Source organism: Varanus komodoensis, unplaced genomic scaffold, assembly GCF_004798865.1.
Source record: "Varanus komodoensis strain SLA01 unplaced genomic scaffold, ASM479886v1 scaffold5, whole genome shotgun sequence".
Taxonomy (NCBI): domain Eukaryota; kingdom Metazoa; phylum Chordata; class Lepidosauria; order Squamata; family Varanidae; genus Varanus; species Varanus komodoensis.
In genome coordinates, this window is record NW_025336087.1 from 4,517,852 (window position 1) to 4,545,265 (window position 27,414).

General features: G+C 39.1%; 1 protein-coding gene across 2 annotated transcripts in view; it reads right to left on the minus strand.

Annotated features, from left to right (window-relative positions):
* Nucleotides 1-27,414, minus strand: part of PLPP1 (phospholipid phosphatase 1) — a 98,724-nt gene that overhangs the window by 66,223 nt on the left and 5,087 nt on the right. Inside the window, exon 2 of one of the 2 annotated variants that reach the window (XM_044446270.1) lies at nucleotides 6,687-6,841. The exons of the other annotated variant lie outside the window; for it this stretch is intronic. Within the exon in view, the coding sequence (XP_044302205.1) occupies nucleotides 6,687-6,841 (155 nt within the window). The remainder of the gene's footprint in view (nucleotides 1-6,686; nucleotides 6,842-27,414) is intronic. 2 annotated transcript variants of the gene reach the window in all.

The following is a 27,414-nucleotide window of genomic DNA, read 5'->3' on the forward strand; positions in this document are numbered from 1 at the left end:
GCCAACCTGACTCACAGGGGTCACAAGTAGCACAGACCTGTGTTAAACCTAGGAAAGAGCAGGAGGGACTATGACCTGGCTATGGCAAAGAAATATGCAGTGTTGCTAACTGCTCTTTGGCACAACAGGCTGCTTGAAGTGCAAAAGAAGAAATATTTCTGACCCCTGATATGCCCAACTACTGGCTTCTAGCCCACCAGATTCCCTCAATTTTTTTCTCCCATCAGCCATTTCTGATCAGATGCACAACAGTGACACTTGCAATCAAATGCTGCAGTCTAGAAGGCTTCCGTTCACTCAGCAATGCTTTCTTCCAAGAGACTCCATTACATTGTCCCCATCCCTTAGTTTCTTATTTTTCCTCTCTAAGGCAACACACTATGCTCACTGAATATACTCTGTCTTCACTAGGCTGTGTCTGGGTTTTCCCACACAAAGGTTTTTTCCCCACTTTTTTTGCAGGATGAGAACCCTGGAAGTTTCCTCACACCTATTTATATTTCCCCTCTTATAGATGGTGCTCTTTGGGCTACATAAGCAATGGCACTCACCCCTGAACATAAAAGGGATGATAATGCAATGCTACTACAATGCAACCAAGTCCAAGCCCACACTAGTGCTATTACAAGGAAGTACCCCAAGGTTTCAGACTGACACACATCGTAGGAATCAATCACAAGGTTCCTGCTATCCATCACTTGAGAAGAATAAGTGTCCTGTGTAGCTGACACAGACTCTGAAATATTTTCTGTTAACTGTGCCAAACTACAGAAACTTACCTATTTAACATAAGGATAAAGATTTATGCAAGCAGCAAAACGCTGGAGCAATGACATCCAAAACCTTCAATGGAAATCCTGCATGCCTCCTCCTTACCACCACAGGCTTGTAAGAGCTCGTTAGACCCTGGGCATTTAATGCACTTACATTGAGTTTTCATTTTGCAACAGGGAGTGGTATTTTTGGGATTAAAAAAATGTCAATAGCCACTATGGTGGTGATGTGAAAACAGGATTGGTATAGCAGGCCCAGGGAATTAACCATATCCGCCACCCCACCAATGTAGTCCCAATGAAATCACCGCTGAAGCTGCTATTAGCCCTTGGAGTGACACTCTTATTAAAAGGCGATGCACAAATAAAAACTGAACACAGACTTCAAATTTGACCTTGCATGAAAAACAGCCCATACCCAATGATCAGAAGAGTTGTAAATCCCCCCTTTTTTAAAACAAGTATTTAAAAACACAATGACAAACATTGGTTTTGTTCCTGTGAGGTAGCTACAGTAACACTATTTGTTTTTATTTGTGTACATACGTGATTGTGTACCTCAGACATAAAGATTAGCTTTATGTTCAATCATAAAGGGTGATTGAACGTGTTCATTGCATTCAGCCAAGCTAGTCAAGATGTCATCATCAGGTTTCACTAGCTCATAACTTTTAATGCTCTGTGTTCATGAACTTTAAAATAGGTGTTTGCAGTAGCTCAGACTCTTAAATAATAATGACAAAGTGAGACATACAGTGTGGCACAAGAGAGGAGAAACTCCTGAGAAATCAGTGCATGCTGTTTCCCTTTCTTCTCTTTTTGCAGAACAAGCTTTCCTTGCACAATGCACACTAAACTCAGCCATCAAGTCCTCAAGGTGAACAGTAATTAAGACATTTCCAGGGATTCTGCCTCAGAAGCATCCGACAATGGCTGTATTATCAAAGCTGAGAGATGAAGACAAGACAGACTGGGCACCATTATCATAGGCAAGTGCCAAGTTCCTGGATTAAAACAGACTGGCTAATATTAATATATGATCTCTATTCATTTGTATTTGGTTGCTTGGTTATTTTTTCCCCCCACAAAAGCCTGAGTTTTATGCAAATTTGGTCAGAATAAGCCTTTCTGGACAGAGCAAGACTGATTTCAACCCAAGAAGGGTGGGCCTTATTTATTTCTTAGAATTATTTCCCACCCTTTTTCTTTCAAAGAGCTGAAAGTGGCTTACATCATTTTCTTCCTCCACCTCTTAGTCTTACCTCCACAACAATTATTTTATATTGTTAATTTGTTTTATATTTTGAATGTATTATATTTTAATTTTATGTTGTAAGCTGCCCCGAGGCTTCGGCAAATGGCGGCATAGAAATGTTTTAAATAAATAAATAAATAAATTTCACAGTAAGTATGTGCAGAATTAGATGGCAAGTTATAACTTTTAAATGGCAACAATGTTTATTTGTTCATAGCAAAGTTATCGAACTAATGAGCACACTAGTTTAAAAACACTTCATTCTTGTATTCAAAACTGAAATATGGGCTAAGAAGCTGTAAGCACCCAGTTACATTATTATTCATTGTCTTAGTTTAGATCAATTGCATTCAGATCAGCATCATTTAACTGTCATACAGAGGGGGCACAGTAACAAGGGTTTAAAACCATACATAACTCAATGTCTTCAGAGGGACCAGGTTTCAAAGCTACCAAGAAAGCAGAGCCTTTGCCACTGGACCTCCTTTTTTTTTTTTTTTTTAAGAGTATGGGTGATTTTTTAAATCTGGGGTTTATATGTGCCATTGACATAGTTTGCATGGATTATGCAACCCATGGCTTGTTGTTCTACCTAGGATTTAAATGGAAAACAATTGAACTATCTGTGGTTTGTGTTCTCAGACCCTAAGTTCTTGTTACCTCTTCCTTCATCCACACCTGTCTTGTATCTCAAATACCTCTGCAGTACTATAGTACTGACAGTAGAGCAACTGGATTTTTTTTTTTTTTACCACTACGGTCTGCCACTGCAGAGTCTGGTATAACAAGGAAGTGTGCAAACCCATGGTTTTGGGTTTCCATGTAACAACTCATGGTTTAAATAACCTGTAGTTCACAACCCAACAAACCATGGATTTTCTCAGCTCTATTCACATATCACAACAACCCAGGATTCAACAAATCAGACCATGAGTTAGTGAACCAGGCCATTTTTATTTAAGTAAATGAAATAGTATATTTACCCTTGGACATCAATGTTTTTGTTTCAGGTGACTAAGGCTACAATCATACTCAAACTTACAATGCATCAAGTTCCACTGACTGTAGTAAGTTTCTAGGACAAACATGAACAACATTTGGCTCTTGCTAAGGAGACATACAAGATAATGCTGACCATTTCTCCTTACTACTGCATAAATGCTTTCTCTGAATCTTTTCACAGTACCTGTTATTCAAAGTACACTGATCTAAAACAGATGTATACTTCTATGAAGCAAAAGAAAAAATCCCAACAGATATTTTTCCTACCTTTTTCCATCTGTTTAATATGTTACTTAAAAAGTGATGAACTGTTTTCTATGTTCTTAATAAATACATTTCCTTACTTCCTAGTTTTACACACAGCAAATACAGTGTGTGCACATACACAACAGGATTGGCAAGATATATTTCGGCTCTACGTTAATGCATACCTTAAACCCAAGTGGCTTTCTTCATATACAAAGCTATCAAAAGGCAAGTGACATCCCCGTGTTCCAACAGCACATTTTAGCTGAAACAACTGTTTGGGCATTGAGTGTCAACTGCATGTAAAAACTTAAGGGTCAGTGCTTTTATTTGCTTTTACAGAGATTTAGCGTATTAACACTGTAATGTTGTGTGCCTGAAGTAAAGAGCAAACAAACATATGAGTATTGTTGTCTTTGAGGAGTGAAGACTGTAAACAAAATATTAATTCCAAAGAAATTTAATGTAACATATTAGCACAGTCTTTGCAGTTTGGTTTCATTTTCAACAGCTCAAAAATGAATAAATGTGGATATCCATGGAAATGCTTTAACAAGGAATACTGCTGGCACATGTTCACTGTCTGTGCCAGGGTCCCTAGTTCATTCTTTTATTTTTTATCTCGCATTTCCCCTCTTGCATTTTCCCCATGCTTACATACTCTTCTTCCTCCTCTCCATTTTTATATTCTCACAATCACCCTGTGAGATACTCTAAACAGAGAACTAGCCCAAATTTATGCTCTCAGCTTCATGGCTGAGTGGGAACTAGAACCCAAGTCCACAGCTAATTCTCCCTGCACTTATTTGGAAATAAGTCCTGCTGAACAAAGTAGAATTGACTTCCGAATAAACAACATATGATGGGGCTGTATCAAGCATTCCGAATTTTAGAGATAAAGTATTATACTAATTGGCAAACTTGAGTTTCTCCATGAGATGGGTAACCCCTTTCCATGGGACAAGCAGAGTCACAAGCTGGATTCATATCTAATGAGCTGGTCCAGACCCAATGCTAAGCTACAGTTTAGCATTATGAGAACAAGCCTAAGCCCTGCATTTGCTCACTAATCTCCTCTATCATTCCTGCAAGTTTGGAAGCATTCAGTTCTATTCATTGATTAATGCTGGCTTGCTTTTCAAAGTTGAGAAACTATGAGTAGCATTAACTCTGGTAAGAGAAACAGGCTAACTTCAAAGCAAAGTTTAGTGGCTGGCTTGTTTCCACTAACTATAGTCAAGCTTAACTACAGTTTAAGTTAAAGTGCAGTTAATCTAAAATGGAAACAGATCCACTCAATTTCCTTTTTATAGCTGCATGAGATAAGGAACAGGAGGGGAAGCCAACAAAAATATGCCTTACCTTGTCTTAGGGTTAGGGTTATACCATACTATATTATGGTAAAATGTTGCATTTAAACTAGTTCAGTGTGAAGATACGGTTTATGCTAATAATAGTTATTCACATTCTTATTTGAGCTTCCATATGTGTAACAGGGAAATCATGATTTACAACTCCTTTCCTAAAACCATTTCCCATTTGCTCAACACTGAGTTTATTAAGGACCATTTCCCATGGTGGAGCAATCTCTTCAGGCAGAGCAATAGCCCTAAACTTTAGTTTTGGGAATCATCTTCTGAATTCAAATATTAACAGCATGCCACTGGTATTTGCAAATAAGCTTTCAACTGTAGTGTTTAGATCTTGATTTACTGACCCCAAATAAATATATTTATGGGAAGGCTTGGGTTCAAACTTTCATACAAAACAGGCTTTACTAAAGTAACCATGGTTTCATGTGTCTTCTGATAAAACTGCAAATATTAATAATTAATTATTAGAAGATATAAAATAGTACAAGATCATCCATATGGACTCAATAGATGATGAGGTGCTAAAATGATCACCTAGATCATCCTTACCCTATCTGGTGCCTTCCAAATGTACAGGCCTACAGCTCCCGTCCCACACACTCCAGCCAACATTGTGATTATGAAGTTGGAGTCCAACCTCAAGAAAGTGCCAGGGTGGGGAAAGCTGACCTAGATCCTGGTGCCTTTGCTGAGTTTCTTAGCATCCAGTTTCCACAAATAGTAGTTGAGATGGTTAAACATTCTCAGAGACATACCACCTCAGATTGCAAGTGGAGCAACCACATGGCTGAAAGTTTCCTTATGCAAATATCCCCTGCACATTCAAAACTATCATATGAAGGGGAAGTCAAGGTTAGAACCCTTCTTCCCATTATCTAACTTTATACAGACAAGGAATTTCTACATGGGGAACCAATACAAACACACATACCCCAACCCACAACTTGGATGTGGTGCTCCCAGGACCAATTTTATTGGTCTCTCAGCTGTTTGAGTGTATCAGGCTACAGGTATGGTTTTTTTGTCTGGTGAAAATGGACAATTATGGGAACCAAGTTAATGAGACAAAGCTAAGGAAGGCTCAACCTTCCTGAAACAAATGGGACTTTTAAAAGTTTTTAACTTGCTTCCACACTTTTGAGGCTGGACAGGGAGATACTCAAAATTGATTCCAGAATTGACAATTTTGAGCTCGACCTGTCAAACCACTTAACTCCCGTTCAAAACAAAACAATCTTAAGCCTGGTGCTGAACAATAACTAATATTTATCAAAAACAGTCCCACTACTGGCTCTTGGGTACATTTTATGTCTAACTCTTGTTTTGCATCTACCAGCTGGCTCACTGCAAACACAAGCTGTATGTTAAACATAAACCTATTTGGAAAAAAGGTGATAAATAAGGTAACGCCCGGGTCAAACCAGCTACTCATTGTTCAGTCATGAATTAATAACACCCACTTTATTTTCTGGTAGGCACTCCACCAATTCTTTGTGCTCAAGTGTCATTATAAAGCAGACTCTGAAGGCTCCAAAGGTTTGCCACATGTATAATGTATGACTGGGAAAATCTGTAATAGTCAATCGATACATGCCTATTCAAAATTGAGTCCCACTGAGTAGTCCCATAGGATTTACTCTGAGTTAACTGAATATGGAATTTCAGCCTTAATTGCCAACACAAGATATTTCAATTACAGCAAGCATTTTCCCAGTAATATTCAATATTTTCTTCCCAATTAGCTTGTATGTACATCTATTTTAACACTAGCTTCTTGTAATTTTGGTTCAAGTCCCACCCTACCAGCTCATTTTCTGACAAGTATAAATGCGAAGTTATCACCTAGACATGCCAAAAGGACTCCTGGCTAGGAAGCACAATTACCTTAGACAAATAAGCAATAACATCTTTGCAGTATCGTATGATTCTGGACTATTGTAAATATTATGTCAGCTTGATTCAGATGCGATAAAATGATGTTCTAAGCACACACAAAAGATTTTCCCCAAACAGCTGCCTATATATTTAGCTACTTACAGAGCAAACAGGCACAGTGAAGCCCACTGTGTAGAGGACAGTGGATGTGATGGTACTGTCATGGAACGGATACTTGATGCTGTCATCATTACAGAAAAAGCCCCTCTGATACGGCTTTATTTTTGCCAAGTTTAGAACAGCAAGGGGTAAGCCAGCTGTTGGGGAAGGGAAAAAAAGAATCACAGTGTTAAATATATATATGCGTGTGTGTATGTAGCTATTTTATCATACATTAAGGAAACTACTAAACATGCAATATTCAAGAGTTTCTCCTAGTCAGCCAAGGGAATGCAGTATCATGCAATGCACCCATTCTGCTTATACCACAAAGCCCCACACAACAGTCTGTTTCCTTAGTCACCAGCACTCAGGTCTGCCAACAACTGTAGACATTAGAATGGTGCAGCACTCTGCGCCCTTAAATATCAGAAGGATGGCTTCCAAAAAAGGCACAAGTTATGGACTACATTATTTAGATGTTATGTTTATCTGAGTCAATAATATGGGAACAGGAGTACTCCAAAGGGAAGAATTTGAAACTTGGATAAAATGGCTGAAAGGAGGAGAAATTTTTAAAAGCCTGTTCTCTCTGGCTGATAGGAGACATTGGGGTAATTTCCTGAAGGCAATACTATATAGAACATAAAACACTACAAAGACAAAGGAGGACTTGGCTCACGGGCTGACTTGGGTGAATTTGGCCAGCAAGTACCTCAGCTACGTATACAGATTTAAGCGGCAATAAATAACCTAACCTTTGGGAAAGCCAACAATTGGGACAAAGTCACTTGACTAGGAGACTTGTGGAACCTTGGGGAATTAAATCACCTCGAACCTCCACCTGACCTTGGGTAGCAGCAGTGTCAGTACTAATCAGAGTCCAAGGCAAGTCATGCCAATGGGGCTTCAGAAAACTGCTGGTCCAAAGGAAACCATCATAATAAAATGCAATGCAGAAGGCAATAGAAATCTGCCACAACTCACTTGGAAAATAAAATACTCATGATTAGACATGCATCTAAAGATAATCCAGCCACAAACAGGGCAGCAAGACTGTTAATGGCACCTGGCTCACAAGAACATATTATGCCAGTCCTCTTTCAGCTATACTGGCTGCCAGCTGAAGTCCAGGCCCAATTCAAAGTGCTAGTACTAACATTCTAAGACCTAAATGGCTTGCAATCAGATTATCTGAAGGACTGGTTCATCCCATACCTACCCAGACTCATCTTTAGGAGTCCTCCTTTGGGAACTTCTTCCAAAAGAAGTGAGATGGGTCGCTACCAGAAGGAAAACATTTTCAGTTGTGGAACCCAGGTGTGGAATGAGTTCCCCAACGAAGTGCTCCTGGTGCCTACTTTGTATTCTTTTCAGCACCAGGTGAAGCCCTTTTTCTTTCCCCAGCATTTTAACAATTTTTAACAATTTTTAAAATTGTATTTTATTCTGTACTGCTGCTATGCTTCTATGTCAATTCAATTGTCATTACTATTGTGACTTTGTGATTTTAAATTAATTTTGTTTGTATGTATGTCTTTTTGTAAGTTTTGTTACCTGCCCAGAGTGGTTTGGCTACTGGGCAGTATAAAAAATTTAAAAAATGCTCAAACTCTGATAGTATAAAAATAAGAAAAAGATACATGAAATAACATCCCTTGAACCACTGCAGAATCATTCTGCAGTGGTTGATTCTGAAAGCAAGCTTTATTGAGCATGTGCTAATGAAAAGGAAAGGATTTGAACTATCACAAAACTCAATGCCCCTTACCAAAGTTGCAGACACACTTGAAAAAGCAAATGATTTAGCATATATCTAATGGTACCAGTGGTGGAATGCATGGTTTTGTTATATTATAATGTGATTTTAATTGTATGTTTACTTGTTAGTTCTATTGTAAGTTATTATAAAATTTAATAATTAAAAATTAAAAAGAAATCTAGGTTTGATAATCTCATAGGGTGGTATCCAATGTTATTCCTGTTCAGACTCAATCTACTGAACTGAAACGCAATTATAATTAACATAAATCCAACTGATTTTAATGAATCTACCCTAGTAACTTTGTATACTACCCATAAATAATATTTTTGGATTTGTATTCTACAGTCCGATCTGGAACTCCTTGTAGCTAGGAACTTTTCCACAAATTGGTCAGTATGTCTGCTTTACTCTCCTTCAGTTGTAGCCAGATGACGACCTTCTACCCTCCTCCCAAGCTTGATGGTGGGAAGAGAAGGGGATCATTCCTGATACTGTGCTGCCCTTCAAAAGTGCTACAGTTCCTTCTGAAGTTTAGACGCGCAGGATGCAAGACCAACCAAACCTATGTTTGGACTCCTGGGTTCTTCCCAGAGTAAGACCACTTCACATCTACATTTTATGGTTAGATGATTTCAGGGGCTGTTACAACCAGAGATAATTTATGTCATTGACCTGTACTCCAGTCTTATGAGGAAATAAATATAGCAGATTGGGTTTTCCTTCACTGTCTTGCTACAACAAGGGATAGGAAGGCATTTACTCAACTGTCGAATGACTTAGCAATCTTTTTTTTTTTTTTTTGGTATGTATCTATGAAAGTACTCTTCTTTGTAGCATCTTGGACCACTGCACCTGTTCACTCAGTCTCCTGGGCCTTTTGCACACATATTTGAGATCACACCTGAGTTACAGTATATCACAGAAGTGAGTACATCCCTCACATTTTGTAAATATTTTATTATATCTTTTCATGCCAGCGGTTTAGACATTAATGGCTGTGTGTTGAGGGGACAGCAATTTTACACTGTTATACAAGCTGTACTTTACATTGTAGCAAAGTGTCATTTCTTCAGGGTTGTCACATGAAAAGATATAATAAAATATTTACAAAATGTGAGGGGTGTACTCACTTCTGTGATATACTGTATACATAGAGAGGAAGTAAGACCAGACTTGCCCCATCCACAAACCCACTTGCATACAAATGTCTGACACCAAGCCTCAACAGGATCTGCATAATTCTTTGTGCTCAGATACTTATTAACTGTCAGAACTGTAGGAATAATATTTACCCCTTCAGTGTAGCATTACATTTGTTTCAATATTTATGACCAGGGCAAAATTGCCACATGCAGGTACCAGTGCATGCCAACACCTGCATAATGAAGTTATATAATGACCAGGTTAACTGACCAGTCTATGAAGTTCAACTAATAATGGGATGGGCAATGTCATCAACTTCTCTTCCCTCTTAACCCACCCATCATTTTCTAATTAGTCTCTGGTACATGAAGTCTATGGCTGAGGAAATCTATAGCACAAGGCAATGGCTTAGAATCCAAATTGTGCAACTGAAGTTACGCTCATAGAATGGTGCTTTCCTACTTCCCTGAGAAATGCTCACCTCCCTCAAGAAGCTACTGAGGGTTAGGGGACCACCAAAACACCACAGAATGTAGTGCAGGAGGAGGCAATGCAAATCAGAGTCCTTTGAGTAAGAAGAAACCCATTCTGGTTATACAATGGCATCTCTGGATTCAAATGATGAACTAGAAAAAACACATTTCTAAAAGCAGGAAGGTTAAAGGAAACTAGGACTGAGAAATCAAAGCAAGCCATGCGGGTTAAATGAATGGAGGTGTGCAAATAGGTTACTTATACTGAGAAACCAGAACTTCAAGAAAAGAAAGTCATGGAAACAGGAAAACAAATCTCAGAATACTAACATGGAAGGAGCCTGTATCAAGTCTCTAACATACTAGCACCTAAATTTAGAATAACTAGCAATTTACTTATACAAAGCCAAAAAAGGCAGCTCACCTACCAAAAAGCCTCCCACCCTGGCTTACACATGTGCCTATTACTCTGCCTTATTTTAGAATGAAAATGATTTCTGCTATTCGAGTATAACCTACTGTTGCAGCAATTGAAGAATACATAACTCAAAAAAGAAAACCTTAGTTCGGGGCTAATCTAATTATAACCAGCTGAAAGTACAGGAACTGACAAGAAAATCCACAAACACATCCAGCCAAAACGTTTAAATTAAGCACTAATCATACTGAATTGCTTTAGCAGGCTTACAGTCTAATCTTGCATGTGCTTATTCATAGAACTGAGCCTCATACTGTTCAGAGGGACTTACTCTCATGCAATCATAGGCCTGCAGTCTTGGCCCCAGACAAAACCACTGATCTGATTTACAAATAAATAGTTCATTTTAATTAGCTTGAAAAGAGCTTCTGTGTAATCAAAAGTTTTCATTCAGAAAAAAAAGCTGAAGATCCTGAATTTGCTCTTAACACGCATGTAGAGCCAAATTGCTACAGGTGCATCCAGAAGATAAAATACTTATTCAAAAGGCAGATTCACTCTTTCAGTATAGACCACTCTGCCAGTTGCTTCAAAAGCACCCCTTATTTTAAGTAGTTTGGTAATCTTAAACTTCCAGCTAACTGATTAGGAGCAAACTTCTAATTAGGAGATAAGATCATTAGAGCATTCAAACTGGGACCAGGACCAGGCTCAAGCCCCCAGTCGCCTGTGAAACTCACTAGATGACTTCAGGCAGGTCAAGGGCTCTCAGACCAACCTACCTCACAGAATTATTGCGCAGATAAAATGAAAGAGGGGGAAAATCATGTACATCCTGCCTTGGAGGAAATAATAAAATGAATACATAAAATTTGTTCTATGCTATTTAATAACTCATTTGTTCCTTGTTATTTAAAGCTACCCCCTCTCATTTGCATCTTCTTCTTGAAGAGCTACAGATTATTTTTCCTTCTCACCTAGCCAGGACCACTGATGGTCACAAAAGTTTACACAGATCATGAAAATGGAAGCAATTATGAAAGAGGGATCCTGTATAAAAACCATACAGAGCATGACGGAGAACCTGATGTATACGTAATTATGTGAAAAAATTCACTGCCACAAGATACAGTGACAGCCACTATTTTGGCTCACTTAAACACGAATAGCTCAAATACAGAAAACAAATCAGATTTATATTAATCATGGTTTGCTGAATCATGAGATCTCATTATGGGTAAACCAAGAACTCCTGGTTACTAGCAATCAACAACCCACAAAGAGAAGCCATGGTTTGAACTTGGCTTATTTTTACCATGGGTTATCAGTATGAGCAAACTCAGAATTGTGCTTATTTATGGACAGCAGGCAAAAGTGGTCAAAAAAAATTCAGCCCCTTTGCATGTCACTACTGCAGTATCACAAAGGTATTTGGAATGCAGGGAAAGAGCAAGTGAAAGTGGAAAATAACTACCAAGAACTGATAAAACGAGAGATTATTTGTCTGATTACCTGCCAAACAAACTCTGGGTAGAGCAATAAACCATGATCTAAATGAATAATGAGTTAGCATTATGTACAAACCAGGCCAGAGCCTCCTTCTGTGCTCATCTAGACTGTACAGCATTTTTGCTGGCAAAACTGGGAAGGTAAACAATGTTTTCCCCTTCATCCTGCAGTTCCCTATTTACCCCACCCCCCAAATTCCTGCTCTAGAGACATGGGGGACCCTCCAGAAAAGTGGTAGAGGTCATGGGTAGGCTGCAAATAGTGGTACACGATGAAAAAAATCACTGTTGCCCTTCCCACTAACCAAAACACCCAGAACAGAATCCTGTCCAAGAAACGTTCCTATTGACAGTGGAAAATCCTGGGTCCAATCCAATGGCATACACCTATCAAAAGCTCTTAATTATTATAGCTAAATGGAACTTCCATGTACAGAAGCAGAATGCCTCTAAATTCTAAATACTTTGGACAAAATATGGTGGAGGTCAAGAGATGGTCATCAACCTCCTATTCTGTTTGTGGTTTCCTTATGTATCTAGTTGGCTACTACTATATACCAGATGCTACATGATGGATTCTTGTTTATCCAGGTAAGTTATTCATCCAGATGCCAAAAAATAAAAAATCCCAATGAATCCAATACAGATTGAGTGCTTAACAGCATGACTGTGTGCTTTTCATATCAATGGTACCTGATCAACCATGCTTAACTTTTTCTGGATTTCCCCAATCCAATACTCACATGGCCCATGTGAGTATTTTGCCCTTAAAGACGGGCTCACATGTACACATTCATCACTTGCTGATTGCAATGTCAAGTGATAATGTGCATACGTGGACGAGTCATGAGCCACTGGAAACTAATCACCAGACAACATTTGTAAATGGAGTTCATTTACATGTTCAGCTGAAAGTCACCAGTCTTAAGCAGGTGATGTGAAAATATGCACAAATATGTGAGAAAATAAGAGGTACAGACTTAGATACTTCAAGTATAATCCTGTATACCCAGGTATGTAGGAATGAGCACTACTGAGTAAACATGTATAAGATGGGACTGTTTGCTATTCATGAGAAAACAGGAATAATAGCTTAGAGTTAGATTTAAATGTAAGGATATATTCTGACCTATTACACAGGATTGAGCAATAATGGAACACATTTTCTGTGATGGGTGTGGAACATTCTGAGTAAGTAACATTCATTCTATGCTTTCAAAGGCAGGATGGGCTAGGCTCTGTAAGCAATGCTTGGGTATCCTGCATTAGAAGCTGAGAATTTGGTCAGAAGCACACACATATTTTACCAGGGTGATTTATCACACAAGACATTTCCCCTATATAACTGTAAAAGTAAAGGTTACCCCTTGACGTTAAGTCCAGTCATGTCTGACTCTAAGGGGCGGTGCTCATCTCCGTTTCCTAGCTGAGGGAGCCAGCATTTGACTGCAGATAGTCTCCATGGTCATGTGGCAGGCATGACTAAACACCGAAGTGTATGGAATGCTGTTACCTTCCCACCAAAGTGGTACCTTTTTATCTGCTTGCATTTGCATGCTTTCAAACTACAAGGTTGACAGGAGCTGGGATGGAGCAATGGGAACTCATCCCGTTGTGCAGATTCGAACCAGCGACCTTTCGATCAACCAGTCCAGCAGCACAGTTTAAACTGTACATAATTATAATTCACAAGTTAGAGTTCTCCCAGTTTAAATCACTCACACCATCCAGTTGGAATGGGAGACAAAACTCCCTGAAACAACACTCAGATACAGTCCCCTTAATATCCTGGCTACATTTAGATAGAACATCCAAACACGATTTCTAAATCCATCTGGGACTATGAACCATGGTGTAGGTTTGTAACTGTGGCTAGCAATCCATGCCTTGGTGTGATGTCTAAATTGAATCAGTGTGACCTAACCTCCCTGCATTATCTGGATGGCTGCTGCTAGCAGATCAAATAGTATTTATTATTTATTTATTCATTAAAACATTTCTATGCCGCCCATTCGCCGAAGCCTCAGGGCAGCTCACAACATAAAATTAAAATATAATACATACAACAAATTAACAATATAAAATAAGTCGCCCTGGCCAGATAAAATAAGCAAATAATATTAACAATTAAAATGACGCTTAAATAAAAAGGTCTTTGCCTGGCACCGAAAAACAAATAACGGCGGCGCCAGGCGGACCTCTCTGGGGAGCGCATTCCATAGACTGGGCGCCACCGCAGAGAAAGCCCTCCTCCGAGTACCTACCCTCCTAATTTCTTTCACGGAGGGTTCCCGGAGAAGGGCCTGTCCCGCAGATCTCAAGGGGCGGGCGGGCGGGCGTATATGGATGTAACCAGGACCCAAGCCGTTTAGTAAGGTGCATGAGAGCTTTTGCCATTTGTCTTTTCATCGTCGTAGTCTTCTTTTTTGGTTGAACTTGCAAAGGTTTTCCCCTCCTCCTGGCCATCCTTGCTCTTCTGGTTGTTCTCATGCTTACATTTTAAATTGCTTTGTTCTATCATTCTCTTGCTTGTGTTTTTATATTTACTGTAAGGTATTTCAGTTGTTTTTAAAATGAGTAGGATGTTAAAAAATACACTCAACAAAACTAACCCTTTACTTAGGTCAAAAAAAAAAGAGTTGTATTCTGAATCAGGGGTTTCTCCCTCCGTACCTTTTCTTCTCTCTTCCTTCCTATTTATGGTAATGAAATATTTTCATGCAAGGAGAAGAGCTCAATATATACAGAGACACCATTTCCAAATATATACAATTATGTGGAAATAGCAGTAACGTCACAGTTTGTTTCAAGCAGAATGCTTGGGCACACACTTGACTGCAAGAGAGCTAGAACGCAGACGTGAATGTTGCATCCTAGGTTCAACTTCAAAACATGACACAAGGGTATTTAAAACTGTATTTTCATCTCTTCTACATACACAACAGCAGGGGTTCTATAATGTTAAAAATGTTCTAGAAGCATTGTGTCAGCATTTCAAAATGAACTCACTGCAATCTTCTCCATGGTTCACAAACCCTACTCTATGGGTAACTGATGGTCTCAGAGGATAGACTTACAGATAAGCCATCTCAAAAGCAACAAAGACAGCAGGTAAAAGCTTTTATTTTCTTACAAGAAGTTTCTATCTGACTAGAAAATCTACCAAGAAGCCTGTTTTTCCCATAACAGAATACTGTATTTTTCGCTCTATAAGACGCACTTTTCCCCCCTCAAAAGTAAGGGGAAATGTCTGTGCATCTTATAGAGCGAATGTGTGTGTGACCGACACCCGGGACGCTGCCGGCCGCCTGCAGCACCTGGCACCACCTGGCCGGCACGCACTTGGCGCGCCCTGCTCCGCCCCCCACCCCGGAGCAGGTGAGAGCTGTGCCGCTCAGGGGGAGCGGTGCGGAGGAGGAGGTGCAGCCTTTAACCCACTGGCCGCAGGGAGAGCACGGAGAGACGGACTGCTCACCCCCACCGCCCAGGAAAACCTGCCACTGCCGCCGCGCCGCCCGGAAGACCATTGTCGGCACACTGCCGGCCCCACGTGGCACCACCTGGCCGGCATGTGCTCGGCACGGCCTGCTCTGCCCCCCTCCTCCGACGCAGGTGAGAGCTGTTAATCACAGGTCAGTGTGTGTTTTCAAATGGCAACCCGTCTTTTAATGAAGCCCATGGGGAAGTGATGGGGAATGTGCCTGTGATTATCAGGAAGCTTTCCATGAATCAGTTATCTGTTAGGTGATCAGACACATTTTTTTTAGGATCCGTGGATATTTGAACAGCATAACCTTCATGTATGAAGTTTATTCTTCAAAGGCTACTTAGTCCACTGTGTGTTTGATTTACTGTACAATATCTCATTTTTTGTCAGAAGTTTTTTTCTATTATTTACTAGTAGGGCAGCATGGACATTACTGGCTTTTTTAGATTTGTTATTGAATTGTCTGCAGCAGCTTTTGTATAACTGGTGTAGATTGTGGATTCCTTCAATAATTCCACTACTGACTACGAAAGTGATGTCAGTGATTGTGAGCAACAGAGCTTCATAAATTCTGACTCCAGTGATGATGAGTTCTATGGGTTCAACGAAAACTAGAAGAGTACTCGAACTTTAAAGTCTCTGTTTTGTTAATGACAGTGATGATGGTTCTTAATGCCACTGCTGACTGCTGTTCACTTTACAAGGTTGAAATACGATATTACTGTATTCTGTTATAGTTTATTAAATAGTTTAGTAAACCATTTGATTCAGAATATTTTTTTCTTGTTTCCCTCCTCTAAAAATTAGATGTGTCTTATGGTCAGGTGCGTCTTATAGAGCGAAAAATATGGTAAATAGCATGCAATCAGTTTTCACAATGAGAGTCATCTATATGAACCCTGCAGCCTAAATTTAATCCCATTAATCTACTAGGTCTACCAGGATTTCCTAGAAATCCTATTGTTGCATTTTGAAAGTAGAGTACATCCACCTTCCATGCTCTGGCGCCTCTCATATCCTTTGGGCTGCAATTTTCATTATCACCAAACCAGCACTGTCAATGGACATAGGATGGGGTATAACCAACATAGCTGGAAGGCTCCAGATTAGAAAAAGTCATTCACTAGATGGATTCCAAAGCTCACTGAAATAAAAACAAATTATGAGTTGGCAGATCTTCTAGATTTAATAAGGTCCTATCCCAATCGCTGCATTAAAAAGATGCTAAATCATAGCGACAGAAACACCTCTGACCAAAACCCTAAAGAGCTGTTGTCAGTAAGTGCAGACAGGCTAAATAGACAGTGTTGTCAATATCCCAGTGGCATATTTTAACCATTTTCAATACTGTAAAAGAAAGAATAATCACACATACAAGATAGAAGGGCCTCATTTCTCATTTTCTTCCACAAAAGAAATATGAGCTTTTAAGGCCTTGTTCCATTTGCAGCAAATCCTATGATCAGACTCTAAGTGCATTAAAAAGAGTCATGACCAAAAGCCTGCTTAGGCCAATATGTTGTTCCCACCATGGCCAACTGTGGAAAACCCATAAGCAGAACATAGGGCAACAGCAGCCTCCTGCTGTTGCACCACAAATTCTGATTAGTCACTTAACCAAAAACTGAAGTGCTTCACTTCTTAGGCAGGGCCATAAGCAATTGTTCTGCCCAAAATGCCTTCAGGTTCGGAAGTTCAGGAAGGGAGAGCAAGACTGGAGGATATCCTCAGTTTAGAATGTTGATGTCCACAGGAAAAGGACTGCCAACATGTTAATATCCGTAGATATGAAAAATATGCTTCCTTTGGCAAATGTGTGTGTCTGTTATTTTTCATTAATTGTTGCACAAGCAAAATGTAACAGTTGAGAGTAAAGGGTTTAAGCCCTACAAAATTAACTCCGTGTGCCTGATTAAGATAACAAGGCGTCCCTTGATAAGTGCTTGCATATGCAGCAAATACAAAAATCAATCTCAGGGCTGAAGCAACAGCAAGGATCTACTGAAGCCACTGTACTTCTCAAGATGAATTCAACTGACATTTGTAACACTGGGCAAAATACAAAATGTGTTGGAAGGTTGGTCCCAACACGTATGCTAGAGGGTTTTAAGAGAACTTGCATTCAGCTATGTGGGTTTCTAGAAGGAAAGGCTGAGCCAGTATCATTTGGCACTGCAAAGAGCTGGTGCTAGAGGAACAAACAAGCAGCAGTAAATGGTATCTGGCAGGAACAGTATTAGGCTTTAGCAACAAGCCCCATCCAACTTTGCTGAAAGATTTGAGCTTTTGTCTTTGTTGTGGTTAGATACAAAGAGAGCATTGGTTTCAGAAATATCTTGCTGGTAAATGAACTGGAAAGGAAACAGGAAGAATTAGAATAGAACATCATTAAGGAAGAAGTAAAAAAAGGTTATTTTTCAAAGTCCGGCATAATAAAAAGCAAAGGTAGCTAGTTGTGCTGGCTGTAAGAAAAAATATTGCACAATTGGTATAAGAATAATGCCTTTATCAGACAAATAATGTGCAAGCTTTTGTCTTCTCTGGAACCCTTCACAAAGCCAGATGGTAAACACCATGAAGGGGTGGTGGCTTTGTTTACCATCTGGCTTAGGCTGAAGTCATTAAGTCTGCCTTTAGTTATAAGTCTTATGGAATGTGCATGGGTATAGGAGACATTCAAATCAGCATCTAGTAGGATAAGATAAAATTTTAGCTTATTAATTGGCATAGTTAATTAAAAGTTTGTATACAAATAAATATATTAGTGAGGCACCAAAGCATTCACAATGTAGCAGTAATAAAGACTATTGATCACAGTTAGAAGGTCTATATTTAACATATTCTTTCAGACAGCGATACTAAAGCAGAAACAAAATAGACTCAAAATAATAATTTTGTGACCTTAAATATAATCTGTTATATTATATAGAGATTATATAATATATAAGAGCCCTTCTCAAGTAGTAGTCCTGAATTACAGAGGCAGAATCAGCTACAAGTAAGGATCAGCTATCAAGCAAGGCATGGCAGGCCTTGCCAGAAGTGAACACAAAGGGAGGAACAGGTGATAGTGAAAACACAAGTGAGAAGACACTGTAGGACTGGAGACAAGAAGCCAAGTCAAGGAGATAAAGCAACCACCAGAAAGACTCACGTTGGTGTGGAAGAGCTGAGCAGCACAAGGAAACCATTTTAAGACTTTCTGTGGTTTCCAGCTGGTCTGCTTGATTGCATTGGCCCAAATACTGCAAGCATCTACAGGTCTGATACTATAAGTATCTGTAAGGTGAACCAAACTTCCTTTGCTATAAGGCCACCAGGAAATACTGCATCATTCTACAGAGACATGCGTGCGGGCACACTGCCTGGGGGGATATCCGATAAGAATCTCTTGTTTAAGTCTGACTGTCCAGTAATCATTCTAAGATGGTTTCTTGAAGGTACTTTGTTGTTTTAGCGATTATACCAGTCAATGGATTTGTACAAGAGCCACCTGTATAACTTTTTGTACATGTGCTAAGTTGCAACTAGTTATGACTTACCAGTACAACTTGAGATAGAAACAGTAATGTGGTACAACTCCATATAATTTTCTATATCTCATTTCATGCTATTTCCTTAACTGAAGAAGGAACTAGAAAAAGAAATTAGGCACATTCAGGGATCCCTGAAAAGGCATTTTGCACATTCATTAGACTATGTCCTTAGTTCTCCAGTTTGCAGACCTAGTCTATAATGAAGGCAGGCTGGCTCAGGTGCCAAATCCACTCTGTTGATTTCCTTCAACATTCCTACATGGGTGGGCTGGATGCCTCAGAGGATAAATGCAGCTCAAAACACAGGCACCTTTACTTGCCTATAGCCAACTGTATCCAAAATCCAAGGCAGCCTGTATGATGCTTACAAAAAACTGACCACTAAATTCATTCTGTTTATGGTGTGTTTGCTGTAATTAAGCAAGGAACAGCTACAGTCATGGCTAATGATATTCTCCTAAGTGAATACTGCAATGATGCAACCAAGAATTTCTGTAAAAGCTAATGCTACAGCAAAGGGTAGCAGTCTACAAAACATACTGAGTAATAAAAATGGTATTTTTCCACCTTCTCAAAGCAGTGTAGAAAGCGAATCCTGTATAATCTTAAGAAATGCAGGAAATCAGGGCTGCTTCAGCCATTAGGCAGAGTGCAGCTATTACCTCAGGCAGCAGACAGACTCTTGGACTCCTGGACCATGTTAGAGGACAGAGGTATGTATGCTATACTATATGACCTGCAGCCCCTAAACAAGTCTTTCTCAGGTGCTGTAGAGAACACTATCACATTGACAGTGCTGAAGATAGATTCAACTGCCAACCCAGCTCGCTTCTATACATGAAATGGGCACAGGTCAGCCTCTCTTTCACCTTAGACAACCAAAATTGGACCAGCGCTGCAGGAAGCACACATTTATGTAAATGAAGGTACAAGCCAAACAGTACATAAATCAGTTTGAAGGATAAAGATTAGTTTGCACCACAAGAACCAATACTTTGTAAGGACACCGGTGCCAGAGCTTGATTTACAGGGTTAAAACCAAATCATTACAAAGCCATCAGATAACTGCATTGTAAGTACTTCTGAACATGTACTTCTATAAATTCTGTCCCTGACCCCAAAGCCACACAAAGGCAAAATGTCAGCTATTTACACGTGTAATATAACAAGCACCAATGGCTGCAGGAGCGCCACCAAAACACCAAATTACTCTCTCACAACTATGTGAATAAAAGGGTTGAACAGGAGGAGCATCAAGAAAGTTAGCTGATCCAGTGCTTTCTTCCCAGGTTGGTGGCAGCAGATAGCAAATATCACAGGCAGAGGCCTTTCCTAGACCTGTTTTCTAATATCATTTTACTGGGAATTACAGGGATTGAAATTTGGATTTACATACAGCAAGCATGTGCTCAGGGCCAAACTAAATGCTCTGACATAGTAAGCTATTGAGTAGGATTTCCTGGTAAAAAGGAAGGGGAAAAGCTTAACTCCTTTCCCTGTAAATCACCAGTATCCCGATTTGCATCAGAATACATACTTAAATATGCAATTAACAAAAAAATAGTTTTGCTAATAGCTACTGGATTATGCTCAATTCTCCAAGGCACAAATTAACTGCAATTGCTCATAGAATCAAGCCTCCCAGGTATGTTTACGGAACATTAAACTGACCTATGCACTTCAGTCATTTCCTTACTACTTTTTAAAACTTTGTTTAACTGCAGTTGATAATCTTGACAGTAAATATCAGGAAGTTGCACAGAAGGGATGAATAATGACAAGGCGCCAGAGAACTCTGTCTCGCGCCAGAGAACTCTGTCTCTTGATTACAGATTTGAAGAAATTACAAATTAGGCACCTAAAGGTGAACTAACAATAATCTCAAATAAATATGGTTAGTAGAAATCCTTGTCTCAACAGGAGAATTTGTGACAGAAAAAGCAATAAAAAATCTGCTTTAGCATTCTTCCCCAACCTGGTTAAGTCCCAAAATGTGTTGGATTACACTTCCTATCAACAATTGTTGGCAATGATGGGACTGTAGTACAACACACCAGAAAGGTACTAAGTTGGGGAAGGCTGAGCTACAAAACTCCATAAATGCATAGAAGTTATTTTCTGCCAGTACTGGAGAAGGAAGATCCCTTTATCAAGCAAGATGGATGGTTACAAGCTTCAGGGATTCAGTCATGCTGGCTAGAGATGATGGAAGTTGTAGTCTAACAGATCTGGAAGGTACCTGGTTACGGAAAGGCTATAAACAACAGCCCTTTAAAAATACTATTTCATTTTATGCCAGACAATTCAAGCCAGGAGGCTTGTCTGAAATCACTCGACTTAACAAAGAGACAGTTAATGTTGACAAAAACCTATGTGAGTTTTCTCAAATGAGAAAGGCCTTCCCTAACAGATGGAAGTTGTAGTAGTTTTCCATTTCACATAAGGGCAGTGAATTTAGTTAATATTTTAAAAAGTGTATCCACCTTAAACTAGCACATACACCCTGCATGAATAAGGAAAAAATATACATGTAGGTGTGCTAGGAAAAAAATTCCAACACAAAAGTAGTCAAGTAAGTGCCAACAAAAACACAGCAAAGTGCGAAAGATTTTAAATACAGCCTCTAAGTGAACAGCTCAACATTTGGCGATGTTTCAGTGGGCCCTAATAAAAGGTATTATGCTACTGCTGCTCTTTGCAGAAGCAAAAGGGAGTGGATGACCTTAACTCTGTACATAATAGCTGACTGGGAGGGAGAATACAGAGGTCAACCCTTATATATACACACAGTTTTGGAAGCAGGTAAGTAGGCATGTATACAGGTTTCATAACTGTATTACTTTATAGTTTAAGCCCAAGTTGGCACTATCCTGTCTAAAACTTAACTATTGCTCTACAGTATGTGAACCAAAGAATGACAAGAAGTATTAAACATCAAGTCCTGGATATAATGGGAACCATCCTTTCCCTTGGCACATTGGAGTTTCCATAGCATGTAAGGCTGGAAACAGTTCCAGAATGTACTAGTTTTCTCTTTAAAACCATGTCATCATTATGTTGTGGGACATAAACCAGATTGTAATGCATGCTTTAAGTAGCAAATCAGTTGAATAGAAAATGGGCACTCCTCTTTATGAGGCAGCACATATCGCTGGGAATGGACATCCTAAATGTATTTTATAATGTGAAGAGCACCAGCTTAAAAGATTTTCTTTTTGTTAAGTACAAAGGTAACCCCTTCACCCTTCCCAGCAAAGGACCCATCTCCAGTAGAATATCTTTCATTACTGGATCTAGCTTTTATTCCACAAGGAGAAGCAATACACTTCCACTGATCGCAGGATAGGATCTTTGCCATTTCTCTCCTCCCTTTGCATTTCTTATGATACCTCCCCTCAGCTGTTTTAGAGCATCCTCACACCATCCAGATCACATTTGTGGGGAACATAAAATACTAGGGAATTGATGAAGATGGCCTCTATGGACAGAGGGAGCCTCTCCATTCACTGTAGCCTTATGCTGGATTCAATTCTAAACTGAATGGGCACAGGAATTCTCTGAGCAGTGCTTTGTTTCTGCAGTTCCACAGTAAATGTGACTAAAAACTTATGCATAATAACAGAACAATAATTTCACAAGAGTGAAACAGACCAGATCTGCAATTCTGTTTTCACAACAGAGATGTGTGTACTGGGGTAGGGTGAGGTCATTGGATATACTTTAAACTCACCCTTCCAACAAGGTGAAGAAATCAGTTTCATTTGACCATCTGTCACCCTCCTAAATAATCCTTCAGAAAAACTAGTATCAAAGGTATTGTAGAGATGTCCCTTCTTCTGAAACTAAGCTTTGTAACCATTTTCCCATGCTGAACAATCTAAACATTTGTTTATTATTCTATTTGTATGCCACTCCATTAACCATAAATATATGTTACTTAAGTCAACAGATATACTTCCTCCCTTAATCCCTATTTCCCCCATCCCACTGCATGCCCTTTGAAACCATAAGCTCCCCAGGGCAGGGACACGGATTCCACTATATTTTCAATCATACCATCCAAATGCAGCTATTGGCATACGTGCAGAATCCAGTATTCTTAGAATCCCAGCTTTAATTAAACAGAAAAGTTAATGAAACTAAACTTTTGACTTTCTAATTTTTTTAGTGCAGGTTGGGAGAACTTCAGGCCCATGGGCCAAATCTAGCCCTCCAGACTTTACCGGACAGCCACACGCCATTTTCCTGTAACCACCATACATTTGATGGTTTCCTGTCTTTTGTGCAGTTTCTCCCCGTTCTAAAAAGCCTGAAATGCTTCTCCTAAGGCTTAGCCATGGGATGCAAGAGTTTTAACTAAAATATCCTGATGCTTTTCAAATTTTGGGCCAACCAACCAGGAGAGTATGACTCCCAGGAGCTTCTCCGACATTGCATTTGACCATCAGGTTAAATGAGGTTTGAAACATCTGCTTTGGGATATGAAATGCAAGGGCAACACTTGTGCATGTCTGAAGTCAGTGGAACCAGGATTTCCAATGTGCATGGAAGTTCTTGCCAGATCAATTGCAGCAAAATGAGTTACTTACTCAATCTAAATGCAATTAAGCTGCATAATTTACAAAGCTACAAGAATAAGCTTTGCTTAGTAAATAACTGGGGCTGCCATTGTACATAATTTTTATTTGTAAATACAAAAAGTTTTGCCATCAATATATGTAGAACCACAGCAGCAAATATGGTATTATACAATCAGTCTTATTAAAATCCTACTTTATTTTATGGATCTAACTTGGTCAGGAGATTATACAGAATCTCTATATATTTAGAACCACAATACTACTGGTCTGTTAATACAAAGGAAAGCATAAATCTATTAAAAGATACAATGGGTATTCTCAAATACCTTAGATGCATTCAATTTTTCATAAAAGAAAAAACACTCACTCTAGGCAAGAGTCACAAAAGATGGTGCTTCAAGGCAAAGTCTGAAATTTCTCCGATGGAGAAAAAGATCCATTACAAGCAGCTATAAACACTAAGCACAGGTTGCAACAGGAACAACCAGTTTCTAAGCTCTCATTTGGTACATGTGAATCACAGTAGTAAACATGCCATTAGACCAATAAGAATTCAGTTCTCTGCACACTAACGCTAAAGTTTGAAACAACTGCTAAACCATGTATTTACACAGTATGCCAGAACAGGAACCCAAATTCAAGTCTTTAAAATATAATGCACCAGCAACAGCTGGGACTAAAACCTACATGTTCCTCAAATGTGACTTTGTCAAAATGCACAACTCAGCCTGCAAAAGAAACATGCTAGACTATCTGTTTTCATGGCACCACACCAAGAGATGCTCCCAACTTATAGTTTAGGAAAAACAATTAGTTTCTAAAACTGTCCAAAAAATTTATCATGGTGTGAAGCAGATCAGCATTATGCCACACAAAGTAAATGTTCCCAAGTTCTGCTCTTGGCAAGGCTGTATCACAGGAATGACCAAACACAGAGGAACTATACCAGGCCAAAAAGAAAAACATGGTTTGCAATGTAGGTCTTTCTGCTTTCTTCTGCAAGAAAGTATGAGCATTTAAACCTTGTACTGATGAAATGTTTTACAAAGGGTGCCAGCAAGCCCCTCCAAATTAAGAACATAATCCCTGCTGTCTAGCAGCAGACTTTTATAAACAGCACATTGCTTTACAGTCTGAGGTCAAGAGAGATTAGTACATTGGAGGAGCAAGTTATAGGATGTACCCCTCCCCACTGCTCCATGGCAACCTCCCTGCTCAAGAGACTGACAGACCCCCCCACAAACACACTTAGGGAATAAAGGACTGGCAGTGGACATGCATACATTCAGACTAGATGAGCATAAAATATCCAACTCTGGCAGGGCTATTACAACCCATGTGACACTAGGTCCATTCACCAATTAGTACATTAGTAAATATGCAAGCAAGTAAAACTACAGTTGAATCTTCTAGATATTTTTAACTGTTACATTACTTGTACCACTTGAGCTTCAGTTAGAAGACAGCATGCATCCCTATTAGTCCAGAGCCACTAGTGAGGACTTTCAGAGACCCAAACTACATTCCCACTTGTGAAATCAGCGCACCAGAGAAATTTGCCTGGCACCAACACCACTTTCTGTTCAGCACCAAGAAAAAAAAAAATCTCTTTTCTAGCCATTTTAACAATAAATGTTTAAAAACTGATTTTAATGTTCATATTAACATATCATTTTATGGTTGTCCCCACAGTAAGCATATATAATGACCTATTTATTGCCGTTTTGTTGATGGTTTACTGTTTTTATGGATGGTATGATTCAAAAGGGATGGTCAAAAGGCAGATCAGAATCTACTGGTAGATCTCTGGATTGCAATAAATCGGCATGAATTTTCTACTCCCCATTTTAGTAACAATTAAATGATATCTCCACCCCAATTAGACAGCAGAAAAAAAGAGAGTTTGAGGGAGAACTAGGAACAGACATTTGTAAGAATGAAATGGTACTGAAAGCAAGTAGCTGGTCTCTGTATCCACAAGCACCCTATTCTTTAATTCAATATTTATGTCTGCATACACACACTTCCATCCCAAGGTATCATTTTGCAGCTGGTTCAGTCTGGTGGACCTGGAGACTCTGCAGGGAGAAAGTAGATCCAACAACTTCTAAAGTCTGCCTGTCTCTGGCCTATACAACTGGAAGTTAATGGATAAGAATGGCAGCAGGCTTGGACAACTTCAGCTTATTTGGAAAAAATATTTAGAATGCACATTTGGCATCATGTGTCACAGCACACCCTATGAACTGGGAGAACAACTACAGAAAGTATGACATGAGGACAGCAGCACTACCATTCTGTTGCATACCTCCAATTGGGCTTGGATTTAAGGAACTCCTTGTAGTTTCTACAGCCCTAGATCCATTTTACTTACAGAATAGAAACATATTTTATTATTTTTATTGTACATATTCTACAATAGTTATACTGTTAAATATGCTAAATCCATAAACAAGACTAGCACAAGTATTTACAGTTTATATGTAAAGTAAAAACGGGGAACATCTAAATCTCAAAGTGGCTTAAACATAAAAGTAGCCCACTCTGGTTTTAATCTTGTCTTGTAAAGCTTTTCGTTTTGGAATGCTGCTTAAAGTACATCCCATTATTTCATCCTATCAGATTTCTGTTGGTAGCAACCACAATCCAAAGAGCTTGGCCTTCAAGCAGCAGGAATTACATGTACTGATTTTCTGTAAGAATAAAATAGCTTGTACTGAAAGCCGGCACACGGAATAAATGCATTAAAAAGGTTCCCACAACTTCAGACAGACCCCTGTATCTTCTATTCTCAGGGAGACAGGGAGATAACTTTGTTGTCAAACAATCTACTCCATGATTTCTAGACAACTTTCCTGATAGCTTACTAACAAAAAATAAGAGCATGGTTAACAAAGATATATTACAGAAAGCAGTGGAATTCATGGAAACAAGAGAACTCATAAGGATATATTAGTTTGTATTCTCTTTCTCCAAGTTCAGTTCTACTTGAGCAACACAGTTTGCCCATTAAAATGTATGACCTGAGCAATTTGATCTTTCTCTTTCAGATTAACCTAAGAACCACACTTTTAAGAACCAACTATGTAATTTTATTAAACATGGAGAAATGGACATCCTGTCACTTCATGTCTTCAATTAGCTAACAGGAGAAGCAGGTCAGAGATTACATCCAATTGCTAAAATCCAATTTTATGTTTGTGACAATTATGAACCAAATTCAAAATCTCACTTTGAAGAATCCACATAAAACATTCAAAGAGAATCTAGGATACCATTTACAATGAGCTTGTCCATGTGATCACGGGGGGGGGGGGGGGATAAGCCAAGAGTTTTGGATTGCTTGTTAACCACAGCAAGAAGCCATCCTCACTTGGTTCTCACATGACAGCAAGCCACACCAACAAGGGTAACTATGTCTCCCAGTATGCACAACAGAGGAAATCACCCACTGTGGCTTATTCTACTTCTACAATCATGCAAACAGAGTCAATGTGTGATACTGTCAGCAAGTGACATCTTCGGTATGTTATCATCATTTTGAGATATTTTAATCAGTTATTACCCCATGGGTAAGTATATATGGGTAAATTATTGCATTTGTTGTTGCATAATCTTTCAGAATATGTTTTGAGCCTACAAAAGACTACAACCTTATCAATTAAATGGCAAGCAAAAGTTATAGGCATAAAGGATTGCATTCAAATATGGATTACAAAAAAAAATCAAGTATGATATTGTAGATAACTATTATGTCTTAAGAGGTTTTGAGACTTTACATGCCAACAAAAGACGGCATCAAATTAATATTGAAAAATGTA